This window comes from Sipha flava, unplaced genomic scaffold (genome assembly GCF_003268045.1).
Source record: "Sipha flava isolate LNK unplaced genomic scaffold, YSA_version1 45_pilon_pilon, whole genome shotgun sequence".
Lineage (NCBI taxonomy): Eukaryota > Metazoa > Arthropoda > Insecta > Hemiptera > Aphididae > Sipha > Sipha flava.
In genome coordinates, this window is record NW_020273227.1 from 172,638 (window position 1) to 186,337 (window position 13,700).

Sequence of the window (13,700 nt, forward strand, 5' to 3'; positions counted from 1 at the left end):
GCGCCGTTGTTCAGGAATCAATTAAAAAGAAAAAAAACGCGCGATACGGCTGGCGCAAAGGCGGCGACCGTCCGGACGGGCGACCACGCGGTGCGCTTGGGCGTGCGTGCGTGGTTGTGGGCGCGCACGGTCGTTCGGTTCGTCGGCGTGATGAAGCGGGGAAACGGTCGGCGGCGGGTGGCTGCGGCGACGGTTATATGGCGCGGCCGTAATAAAATATTGCGTCCGCGGCCTCCGGTACACACAGACCGTTATGTACATAAATTTTATGTACATAATACGTGTGCACGTATATACGCATGGATTGCGTACATGTGTATGTACCGCGCAGTTGTATACGGTACACGGCCGTATAGTAGTCCGGCCCTGTCCCGCACTGCCGCCGTCGCCGCCACCGTCGCCACTGCTATGGCCTGCGAACCGCACCGATAGTCTCCCGCGTGACGGGATGGGCACGCGCACGCCCGCACACGTACCGTTTTATAACGTCCCGCATAGGGTTGTTTTTTTTTATTATTATTGCGGGTGACTGTGTGAGAATCGTCGTAACACACCACCACCACCAAACGTATTTTATTATCTCCTCCGAGACCGGGTACGATGGTCGTGGAAGCAGGGCCAGTGAAAGGGTAGTATAGGGAGGGTTGGAGCTCCGGGGTCCGTACCTCCAAGAGGGCCCGTCGTCTTAGCGTTTTATACAAAATTATTTTATAATCTCATTCGCCGTGGCGTAAGATGAAAATTTGAATACTTTTATAGTACTAAAGTAAGTACTAGTATGCAGAGCCATCCAAAGATTTTTCGGGGCCAGGGGCAAATTAATTTGGGGGCCCTTCGACCATAATAATAAGATATGATAGACAATATACTCACGGAGAATAATAAAATTCTTGCAAACGTAATTTTTCATACCTTAACTAATCAAGCTCATTTAAATGCAAGTACTGTATTACATACATATTAGAATTTATTATTATTCATAATTTAATTGCTCAATGTAATCGGACAAGTCGCTACACGTTTACACGCGCGCGACTTTAATCGCCGACACGCAGCGTGTAAAAACGCTCAGTGTAATCAAGACTTTATGGAGCCCGCTAAAAAATATTCCAACAATGGTGCCGTTCCCCCCCCCCACTCTTTGCTAGTTCGTACATTTAGTATGTATGTAACAAGTGTAAATAAAGAAGGCCTGGAACCGATCAGCCCAAAAGCCCTCAAAATCGATTCTATGTGGTAGTACAATAGTGCAATAGTACCGGTGGTGGTAGTCTACCTTGGTCACGGCTGCACAGGAATGCGTCACATATAAAATCGTCGAAAAATGAAAACCTACCGAACGTACCGATACCGAGATCTTTCAACTGGTGTAAAATCGATAGTTAATTAGATCGCGAAAAAGGGTAAAAACACTAGACTACAACGTGTTAAAAGTTGATCGAGTCGGGCCGGTATTAAGCTGTGAAGATGTAACAAAGCAGTATCATCAATGCTGTCTTTATCCTAAGGATACGTGGGACACGAGCCTAGGGCCCCCGAACTAATAAGACCCTTGGCCAACGGGTACACTAAAAAATATAATTCACATATTACGTTTTAACATAGATATAAAATAAATATTTCACTGTCAGGCTTAAATAATAAGTAAAATACAGCGATTACTACAATAACGATAAATTTGATTCACAACAAGTTATCGACGTACAGTGTGCGATAACATAATATCGTTAATGCGTTTGCGAACAAAGATGTAGGTGTAAAAATATCGTTTAAAATTCCAAACTGTGCGCGCCCAAAGGCTTCTTAAAAGACGGATCTGAGTAACATGGCAAACAATATAAATGGTGGATTTCGTGCAACGTACGCTCCGATGTACGTTGCCGCAGAGGGAGAGTTGCTGCAGAAAGCGACGGGTTAGTTACGACGGTAAAACGCGTGTAAATGTTTATTATGCTGAGACGTACGCGGATTGATCGCGGATCACGTTCCGGCGGCGGTGGCGGTATACGACCGCCGGTGTCCCGGCACACGGACGCCGTCGCAAGTTTAATTGTGACGCGCACTGCCGTCGGCTGTAGGCGCGCACGTGTTCCGATTTGTGCACGCGTTAAAACGCGCGCCCGACCGCCGGTTATCGCGCGGTCGTAAACGGCGTAGCCGTCCGCGAATCGTCCAAGTGCGTTACCGGGAAGCACGGGGCGCCGCGAGTCGAGTTGTAGAGGTGACGTGTGTGTGTGTGTGTGGGGGGGGGGGGGACGAAGGGCGCGACGCGATAACCCGAAAATTCCGAGAAACGCAACGCGCGACCGCGTGCGCGGGGACGACCGTAAAGTCCGCGAGCGCAACGTTTATGCGTTACGTGCGTGTCGCACTGCGAAGCGCTTAACCCGGTGCGTCGGCGACCGTAACGTTATCGCACACGTTCCGGGGACTTTATGGTGTCGTTTAAAACTTTTTACGGCGCCCGCACACGCCAGCCGACAAACGGGCGTTCGTGATTTCTTTTCGGATTTATTTCGTTTTCACTCCTCCGATCGCTCCCATCGCCCGCCCGTCCCCCTCCCGTCCGCCGTTTTTCGAGTGCGTTTCGCGGAACGCGACGACGGGGCGATGCAGTTCGCGCGACTTGCGGCGGACCCAAGCGGCGCGCACGTCCGTATTCGCGTAGTCGTCGCACACGTGCGCGCGAGTGCACGACCGTTACTGCACACCGTTTACGACGGCACGCGGCGTGTGCGCGCGACATTAAAACCGTTGCATTAAAACTGCCGTTGCACTGGCGGCGTGTGCAACGCGGTACCGGCACGGGTGTAACGGCGGCGCGCGCACGTGCGGTGCAAGTGCCGCGTGGCCCATAAAACGCGTTCGTACATTACGGCGCGACGCGCACCGGCCGGGTGTGCACCGCGCGCGCTAAGTCTCGCTCCTCTCATCGCCGTCCCCCCCCTCCTTCGACCACGTCGCGGTGTTCGGGACATCTACGCGATGCGGTACGCGTTTGCATACTCGCAACGCCGTGTTTCTCTCCGTGTTCCGACTGGACGGCCGATGGCAAAAAATTAAAAACCGCTGTCGACCTGAGATCGTTGAACACGTCGCGTCATCACCGTGTTTACCGTACGAACGTGTTGTAGCGCCTACCGTACGCGGGGACGCAGCCGCCACACGTCGCTGTGGCCGTTCGCGATAGAAACAGGTTTTTGACGATGGAAAACCGAACTGTTACGGTTATTGATCCTACGCTGTTGAATGCAAATGATTGCAGACACTGTCACTGGAGGCTAAAGATTTCGCCGAAAGGATGGCTCGTCCGTAAGACCGACGATAACACGATGATTTGTCGGGGAGCGCATATCGGTACGATACTGTTTGAATATCAAAATATTAGGTCCCTCCCTCCACTCTTTCGTATGATAATGCACGTTCGGAACGGATTTTCTGCACGATACCGTTGCGGCGAATCATCATACAATGTGTGAGGTGTTCTATAAACAAACATAACGACTATTAATCTTATACGTTCTATCTAGAAAATTTTTTTCCCAGACATCAGCTATAATCACAATCAGTGAACCCGTGTACATACAACTACGACTTGATTAAAATTTTCTTTTCTAGATATTAGGTTCAAAAGCGGAGAACAAAACATGCATACTTTTAAATAGTTATTAAAATATGGATTTTTTTACATTGAACTATTTAAAAAAAAAAAAATTCTAGAATTTATATTATACTCGTACACAAATATGTACTAATGTATTTGAATTTAATGATGAAATAAGTTTGAGGTTGCATATCTATGTATTTAAGAACTTAAACGAACATAAATTAAACTTTTCACTACGTACTGAAAAAATATATTAAACATAAATTATTTAGAAATTATAGTGTTTCGAAATGAAAAATAAAATCTCGCTGCAGTTTGTGGAAGTCTAATTTTTTAATAATGTATATTGTTATAAAATACTTTATATTATATTTTTTTCTTCTGTTTTTCATATTAATTATCAAAATTGTTAGTTGAATTTTTTTTTATACAAATTATTAGTTATACCTTTTAAAAACTCCCTATTAAAGCGGTTATCGCTTAAAACTCCTATTATTAAAATAGTTAATATAATAAATCGTGTTTTGTAAATATTTAATTAATCCAATGTATAATCTAGTCGTGTTCGTTTTATCGTAATCATGAAAACCTAATCGCTTTAGATTCATTGGATTTGTATTCGATTTAAATAAATTACGACTTTATGTTCATGTCTCTCGGGAGAGGGTAGAAAAAATATTCTGATGTCCTATCGAAAACAGAATAATAATTGCACAGATGCACAGTACTATTTACGATATTTATAAAGATCGCGTTGCTGCTGTTTACTTTAAACGTCCCGGACCTATTTAAAACGAACATTAAAACTAACATTGCCAAGCCATTAGTAAGGCAACGTCTAGACAAGGGGACAAATACTCCAATGCAAACTGTGTTAAAACAGGATGTTATTTCATTTGGTTGAATTACGATATTGAACATGGTGCGGTGAAGAGGAAGAGAAAACGTCTCTGATGGACGACTGGTACGGATGGTAATACTTACAGCGCAGGCATCTAGAAAACGCATCACAATGCACATATGTATGTAGCATAATGTACTTATTGAATGTATATGTGAATTCAAGTGCATAATCGATTAAAACACGCATAATTCCCTAACGTAAAGTGTACCAACGATTTTCGGTATAAAACTCGTGATAATGTACCAATCAACTTATCGAATATACTCATTCGAAGTATAATTTAAAATACATTATACAGCTAACATGGATGATGTATTCTACTTGGCTCTATTCTATATATATCGTAAACTTAAGCATCATTCTAACCAATTTCAAACTAATTAAATATACTTTTATTCTCTATGATTAATAAATAATTGGGGATTTGCGACTTGAGGTTTTTGTCAAATAACCCGTCAATATTGTGTTAGCTATTAATAATATTTTTGTTTATCATTATAATAAAAGTTTTTTTAAATAATGAATTTTAACTTCTTATGTGTTATGTAAAAGAAAATCAATAATCATCTCAAAAATGAATGATACACATGATATACATGTCTATGTTTCTATTTACAAATAATTCTAACTTAATATACAATACTATAGAGTTAGGATTTTGTCACTCTATGAAACTTTTTTAAAAAAAAAATTTGATTATTTTATTTTACATAGCATAAATCAAATTTATAGCTGACATAGCTTCTTTTTAGATCAATAGAAAAAACAAATGTCCACAAAAGTTGCACTCTATAAATCACTAAGTTAAGCGCAGAGCTCTTTCAACACATAATATTACGCAATACGACAAAGTCGAATTTTCTGAAGATTGAGCTATGGCATGAGATATTGACAGTTTTATGAGGATCTTCAAAAGAAATGCATGAGTATTATTTTTAAATAACAAGGTCTATTTACTATTGATAAATTTTCAAAATTATTTTTAAACCTTAACATTTAAAATTGAATGTATAAATTCAGCACTTATAACATAAACATTTAAAATCTCTGACAAATATCTCCTTTAAAGGTATACTTAAAGACAGAATTTTTTTCAGAAATATTTTGGAAAAGAATTAATCATATGTTTTTTTGTGAAGGTGTCATAAAAAATGTGATGTACGCTTCCATGTTAAAATCTATTAAAAAATATATATTTAAAATGTTCTCCCAACATTCGTCGGACGTGAAAGTGAATTGAATGATTTAATTTTGTAATACTATGATATTCAAGCTTTAAATCACACACCTTACAGACTTCGTAACGGTTAATCTTTATTGGTAAAAGAAAAAATAGCCTCCGCTATAAAAATTTTCGCGAAATAATAATATCCAAAACATTTATTTTTCTAGTACTAAAACTGAAGTAAACGAGTTTCCGAGAAAAGGCTATAAAAAAATAATACGAATACGGATTCTTCGAAATATCGTGAATTTTACTAGAGAACTTTCTGTTTAAAACCGAGAATTTGATTGTATTTCAATTTAAACATAACAAAACTTTATTTATATTATATCCACATGCGTGGACGGAGAAAATAAATTTTTACATTTAATTTTAAAATGTTTCATTGCAATCCATAAAGTTTTGGCTATAGTGTTTTATCATTCTTTCGAATAAGTAACGTTTGTAACATTGAAACCTAATCCAACCTACTGCAGATTTCTGCAAAGCAGTAATGTGATTTAAAAAGTAAAAAATTTAAAAATGTATAGCGGTAAAATTATTTTGGTAAAAATTATACAAGACAAGGATAATTTAAAACTATAAATAACATCGAAAAATACATAAAATGATATGTTTTAACAGAAACAAGAACAAAGTTCTATTGAACTTACTTGCTACAGTACTAAAAAACTGTAAGACATACTTGGCATGATGCCTGAGGTCTGTAAATGTAATTTATATAACTTGCTTGGAATTTTATATTACAATTAATACAAATGTATTATGTTTTTGTATTTCGTGTTCAACAGTAATAAACTCAATGAAGACTTTCTTTAGTAAGGTTTTCTATAAAACTACCCTATCCTTTTTTCTTTTTTTTTTTCATACTTCCGGTAGGTACATAAAATAAATATAGTGTATTAAAAGGTGTTCTAAATTCAATTTTTCCATCCACACAAACACAATATTATTTCGCTATAATTTCACGTTTGAATATCATATTACTGTAGCATAACAACACATTTTTTTTTTTACATTACATTTTTCACCTACATAATATTTTATAGTCAATGATATTGTTTTACTACCATTTTTCCAATACAGTCACGTAACCGCCACTAATTTTCTTGTCTGGATTTCTCGTTCATTTACTACCGGTACCAAAAGTCATGGCGAAATTCATAGTCATTTAGCATTACTAGAACAGATACAAAACATATTTTCGGATGAGTGTTTGAGAAAGATTCGAAAACAATTTTATTAAGTTTTGTGATTGTGAAACCCCGCAAAATTTGAATGTAAAATAATTACATGTTTTGGTGTAATGCATAATAACAATTATCTTATTGCATGGTAAAAATTTAACTACAATTCTTTTACTTTCGACAGAAATCACACACAATTTTACAAAATTTTAATTTTGTTCCAGGATCAACGTTGAACGGTCAAACGTTGTTAGAATTCCCATGGTCACAAGATATGGGAAGCACTGATTCAGTAAAAGTCAAGTCTGCTAAGCTGTGGTTTAGGTTAGAATATAGACCGGACGTTCCTCCGGTCGCACGAAGGACCCATCACAGTCACAATGTAACTCTGTGGCTATTCAAAATAAACTTCCGCACCAACCAAATGCGGAATACCACGTTCCTAAGTGGTAAGGTATGTTTCGCAAAAAAAAAAAATAATAATACTTAATGTTTATTATTATTAGTATAACCCTGGAGTACTATAAAATATTATACAAATGTAATTTGTATTTTATTTCTATTCGAAAACTTTGATAAATTATAATTAAAAACTCTCTTTTTTTCATTATTGTTGGAAACATTATTTTAATTTTTAGCCACCGACTAACAAAAATTGTATCTAGTCTAATTATGTGGATAAAAAAATTGTTGTACACATTGTTGCTGATAAGCTTTGAATACACTTAAAGTAAAAAAAAAATACATTTTAATGAATTAAATACAGTTGATTTAATTTCTAAATATTTTCTATACTAAATAAAAATCTATATACTTTTCTTTGTTTACTAGTAAAAATTAATAAAGATTAATACAGTATTTTATAACGTATACTCAATTAAAAATAAAGATTATTTACAAAACATATTGATGATATCTATAATAAATAAATATAATTTATTAAAGTAGTTATATACTAAATTGATAGAATGTTTATATTTTTCGTCATGACTAGATTCTGATCTATAACAATTGAAAAAAATTAAATAGTAAATACTAAGTGAAACGCAAATATTTATTTTCAATTCTATTTATCGAACTAAATATTTTGAATACAAAATATTTTTTTGTTATTAAAGTTTCCAAACACACATTATTATATTTTTAATCATTTTCTATTTAAGTTCTATAATAATATAATTTAGCAAATCCTTAGTGGCACATAGTAAATTATTTCGAAGTTGAAATATTACAACTATTTTGAGACGACCATAATAATATAGACATGGAGTGTTTATAATCTGTCTGTATATTATATCATACTATTAAAGACTATAATCGTTCTTGAACAATGATCGATTACCACGAACATCCGCAATCGATCATTGTTGTATATAAATATCACATTATCCAATGAATATATAATTTACTGTATTTGGAAATGTTTCAAATAAGTCACTAAAACCTAGTCCAACCCCAAATGAACCGATAAAGTGTAATAACTATTAATAAATCTTTTGCTATACAATTTAGTACGATCGCTAAAAGACCAATGTAATGACGAAAATATCCCCATCCCATCTAATAAAAATATTGACATTTTTTTCAAGTCAAAATTTAGTAGCCAATGAGCAACGATAAGCAAGGCAGAGATTTGTAAACCAATATTTCATCCGTAAAAAATGTTTCCGAAATTTACACGTCTCCAGACCCCTTCCCCTCGTACCTAAATAATGCAAATTTCAACTTTTTGAAAAAATCAATTTGATATAGTTGGTAAATTTACTGGAAATTTTGAATCTTCATAAAATTTAATTCATATAAAGCAAGAAATTACGACAATAGGCGTATAAGATTCTTCTATTAATAAGAATTTTCATTCGGCAACTTATAATTATATTTTTATATTTTAAATATTTTTACCTGATACAGACTATAAATACTTCATAACTGTACTAGAGTCACTATATTTTAAAATTACATCCCAAAGCAGAGATGATCGGAACTATGTTTTTCAAGATACTTAATTTTACGTTCCATAATTACCACTCATTACCTTTTATTTATTTTTATTCAAAATTTAATACCTTGTTAAATAATATTTATATTGTTAATTTTTTTTATTTCCCATTGTTTTTCATAGGTAATAAATGTTTTAAACAGTGGTCTATCTGTAATTCAATTTAGATTCGATAAACTATTATGTTATTCACGCAATCTTATTTTTTTATGTTGTAAAGTATTATTAATCATATTTAATTTCTTAATCTAAATATGTCTTACTTTAGTAATATACTTTTTATAATCATAATTATTATTTATTGACGTCGTATATTATTGGATTGATACTTAATGTGTCATATATGACGAAATATTGCTTAGCAAATCGCTACAGCTGCCTTGCTAATCGTTGCTAATTGGCTGCTAAATGATGATGAAAGAAATATTTTAAAATATGTTTTCGATGATATAGGTGGGGCTAGGGACATGTATATCTAGCCCTACCCTTGGTTTTTTTTTGTTATATGACTAAACTAAAGTCTTGCAAATTGTTGCTAATTGACTGCTAAATGTTAACTTGAAAAAAATATCAGTATTTCGATTAGGTGGGGTTGGGGACATGTTCGTAATATAATGTTTCCTAAAACAATAAAAATGAATACGTAATTTTACACAAATACAGGTGTACAGAATGCATATTGGAAACGTTAAGTAAAAATATTATTAAGTAGAAAACTATATTATACGAGGCATTATGTTTAGATCCAAGATCATATAAAAAACGTAATTCAAAGAAAACGCTGAATTATATACCTGTGTATATATGGTTGGTTTTCATTTTAAACAAGTTTCTTATTCATAACTGTATGTAAAATAATGACAATTCTAACAAAAATGTCTTGATTATTAAAAAAATAAAAATTAAAACTAGAAAAAATACAGTTATGAAAAAACTTTCTGTACACTAATGTTTTAAGATATTTTTTCTTTTCAGTGTTTTCATTAAATTAATATTATATATGTAATGTTATTTTAATTATTCAATTGAAATTTTAACCATGGCTGAGATTGAATAGCCAAGAGTTATTTTCATTAATTAATAATCGCAACGTGAAGAGGAATTTTATTTTGTTAAATTACGTATATGTATATAAATATAGTTAATCATTCCTCCTTTTTCTGTTAACTTCCTTTTATACTAGTGTACTTATTTCGTTCATCAATTTTCGTACCTTTTCATATATATCTTAACGAAATTCGTGGGAAAGCTATACATATACATAAGAAAGTTATCAGACAATAGCTAATAAGGAAATTCAAAAAATATAAATATTTTTCTTTCTATATAATATCTTCATATCTTCATAATTACGAACTGCTTTAGTCTTTTACGGTTGATCAACGACGTTTTTTCCCTATATGTTATGTTTAAGAAAATTGTACAGCAAAATTATTTACATTAAACTTGCACTCACTGAATAATAAAATTATAAAAATTATTCGATCTATTATAGCACACACATCTGCATTATACGTGTTATTGACTATCACGTAAATAGTTAGTATATTAACTATAAGAACATTGTTGGACATGATAAAAGGAATTCTGATCACTAAACATGAAAATGGATGTAACAATTAATATATTTTATTCTTTACATTATTTTTTCTTTTTTTGGTTTTATTTGTGCATATGAGTTGGATTACTTTATGTGTAAATGTCCACTTTGCTCAAAACCTTTTTTCCAGCAATATTTTTGGACTACGTTTCGATTTTTTTATAATATCGTTGTCCAATGTCACCACTTTATAAAATACGCAAATAATTAAATCATTAAATATTTAATATATGCATAGGTACATTGTTATTGATCGATATGATCTTTCGGGTTTGCCGTTTCCAATGTGCAATGCATGATAGTACACTTGAGCTATTTGTGTAGTAGATAGATTTACTCTCAGCTACATCATTTATAGCTTCCATACATTTCTCAAAGTTTCTTTCAATTGCAGGTCCGTACCGATAACGATTTGAGTACATGATTACTATTAAAATAAATATATTTATAAAATATATTCAAACTACCTGCATAAACCTCATATGTATTAATTTAGACAAAGCATATAAGTCAGATATGACTGATTAGATTAAGTATTTTCCATGAGCTAAGTTACTCTTAAACACCAAATTAAATATCGTATTAAATAATTGACTATGTTCAGCACAGTCAAGCTGTGTTTTATGATACATAATTAAACCCAGTAATTCAAAAAAAGTTCAAAACTATAAACTAAATATTAAATATCATGACGAGAACAAAAATCTATAAATTGTATTAAATACGTATAACACTTTCGTTTATTTACCAAATAATCTACAATTTGTTTCCGTATATTATTTTTCGTTCAATTGAAACATTTTATGGGATTTCGACATGCATGTGCACAGATTCTGTCGAACAGAAACACCACGTAAATCTACCATATGAACTATACACTATACACGTGCCATCTATTAATGAATTCGGATACAATTTTACACCCTTTGCAAGAAAAAAACCCATTCGAGTATGCCGATCGTCTTTTTCTCTAATGTTCTTTTATATTTTTCAACCGTAATGCCATGCAAACATAAGAGTACCTAATTTATCCATTTATTTAGTATCCATGGACCCGAACCAAGAAAAACACGTATTACACCATCAGTTAATGTACCAACATATTATGGATATAACGCTAGGTTACGATTTCTTCCTTTTCGAACAATTATTTTTCGTTATTCAACTATAAAGATCTGAGGACAGGAGTCGAGAACCTACACCTATTTGGCATGCAATCAGATGTGACCTTTGAGGTCAGAAGTTTCCAAAATCGATTCCGATGAATCCAAGGCTACCGAGTAACAATCCCAAAGGTTCTACAAGGTTTATGAAAACATCAAGAAACGTTTTTTATATTGTTTCATATGGAAAAAATTATGTTTACTTATGTTCGAATTCGAACACATACGTTATCGTTACGGAAATCGTGGAGAGAAGAATATTTATTATCGTTTACGTTCGGGCTACAGGTATCCTGTTGACACTAACAATATTTGAAATTAAAAAACGTGCGTGGGTTCCCTGAAATTGAATACATTTTGGGCATTATTGGGGTGGCAAACCATTTTCCCTTGTTCATAAAAAAATATTGGAAACCACGGTGCTTCAGGGCACTACGCGTCAACACCGTTACCCGAGCATAATGTACCCGTTCGGCTATACCGCGTTAATAGCCACCTGCCACGTCCTATCGGAACGGTTATCGACGCGTTCCGGTTGACTTCCGTGCGATCGGGCACGTTCCTAACCGTAAACACAATGCGGCTGGTCGAAAGCAACGTATTTGATTTTTGTTTTTTAGAAAAAAAAAACGTTCGCTCGTTTCTGCCAAAAAGATTCCCCTGACCCGTTCGCGGACGGTGGCTGTTACCGCGCCACCGTCCGACGCAATATCGCAACCGCGAGTAACCATTAACCAATGGCGTGTGCAGCGTGGTTCGACAGTGGTTGTTGATAATCGCTCGTTGTTGGTCTCAACGGTTTTAGGTGTTCACAAACGATGTGCGTACAGTCGGTTCAGCGATGGTGTAGCGCGTATCGTAGCAAAAAAAAAAAAAAACGATCGGAAATAACGGGAGGGTTGTTGTTGCGGTGACGGCGGCGGCAGCGGCGGCGGCGGCGGTGGCGGTGGCAGTGGTGGTGGTGGCGGCGGCGCTACCCACTCGCCGAACCGACTGTACGGAACGATGCGCAACATCGTGTCGCGGGCTTACGCGTTCTCCGGACGGCCGATTGATCGTGTGCATGCGCGCGTGTTTAGGAGTTCGACGAGCACGCCACGCTGGCTTCGTCGCTGTCGCTGTCGCTGAACAACCTCGGCTGGATATCGGTGGACGTGACGAACACGGTGCGCGAGTGGTACGGCTCCAGCGGCAAGCACCGGCTGCGGTTCCACATCGACTGTTCCGGTTGCGGCGGCCTGGTGTCGCCCGTGCTGTTCCACGACACCCGGCAGGTGAACGAGTGGGAGAACCCGTTCCTGATGGTGTACACGGACCCGACGGTGACGAGACGCGTACGCCGCCGCGCGCTCGACTGCTCGCTGGCCATGCGCGGCCAGTGCTGCAAGCAGCGGTTCTACATCAAGTTCCAGGAGATCGGATGGGACTCGTGGATAATCGCGCCTGGCGGCTACTACGCCAACTATTGCCGCGGCGACTGCGGCGGTGTGCACAGGACACCGGACACGTACCTCAACTTGAACACGCAGGCGATCGAGGACTACCGGAAGGCCAAGCACTCGTCCATATTTCAGCCGTGCTGCGCGCCCGTCAAGTTCTCGTCCATGTCGCTCATCTACTTCACCGACGACGGCAACATCATCAAACGGGACCTGCCCAAAATGGTCATCGACGAGTGCGGCTGCCCGTGAGCACCACTCGTATTGTACCGGCTAGCCTGCGGTGGTCCAGGTCAAGGTTTTCTTTTATTATTATTATTTTTTTTTTTACACTTTTCTCCTCCGACCCATTCCCTCCACCGCTCCTACTTACTACACTAGCCACTGTCCCAGACCCTATTATTCCCGATAAACGCTCACCTCCCCCACCCACCACTCAACACCATGCATCCCCTGTCACCGATTAAGATTTTTCATTATTTTCGTTATTATTTTTATCATCATCATTAATATAAATATTATTATTATAATTATTATTATTATTATTATTATTATTATTATTATTATTATTATTAT

The 13,700-nt window shown here is 36.4% G+C and overlaps 1 protein-coding gene across 3 annotated transcripts in view; it reads left to right on the forward strand.

Annotated features, from left to right (window-relative positions):
- LOC112689649 (inhibin beta chain-like) overlaps positions 1–13,658 on the forward strand; it is a 55,536-nt gene extending 41,878 nt beyond the window's left edge. For 2 of the 3 annotated variants that reach the window (XM_025563454.1, XM_025563455.1), the window contains 2 exons: positions 7,148–7,372; positions 12,765–13,658. In XM_025563454.1, the coding sequence (XP_025419239.1) occupies positions 7,148–7,372; positions 12,765–13,591 (1,052 nt within the window). In that variant the 3' untranslated portion in view covers positions 13,592–13,658. Of the gene's footprint in view, positions 1–7,147; positions 7,378–12,764 lie in introns of all 3 variants that reach the window. The other variant, XM_025563456.1, reaches the window with a different exon arrangement.
- Positions 13,659–13,700: the final 42 nt, after the last annotated feature.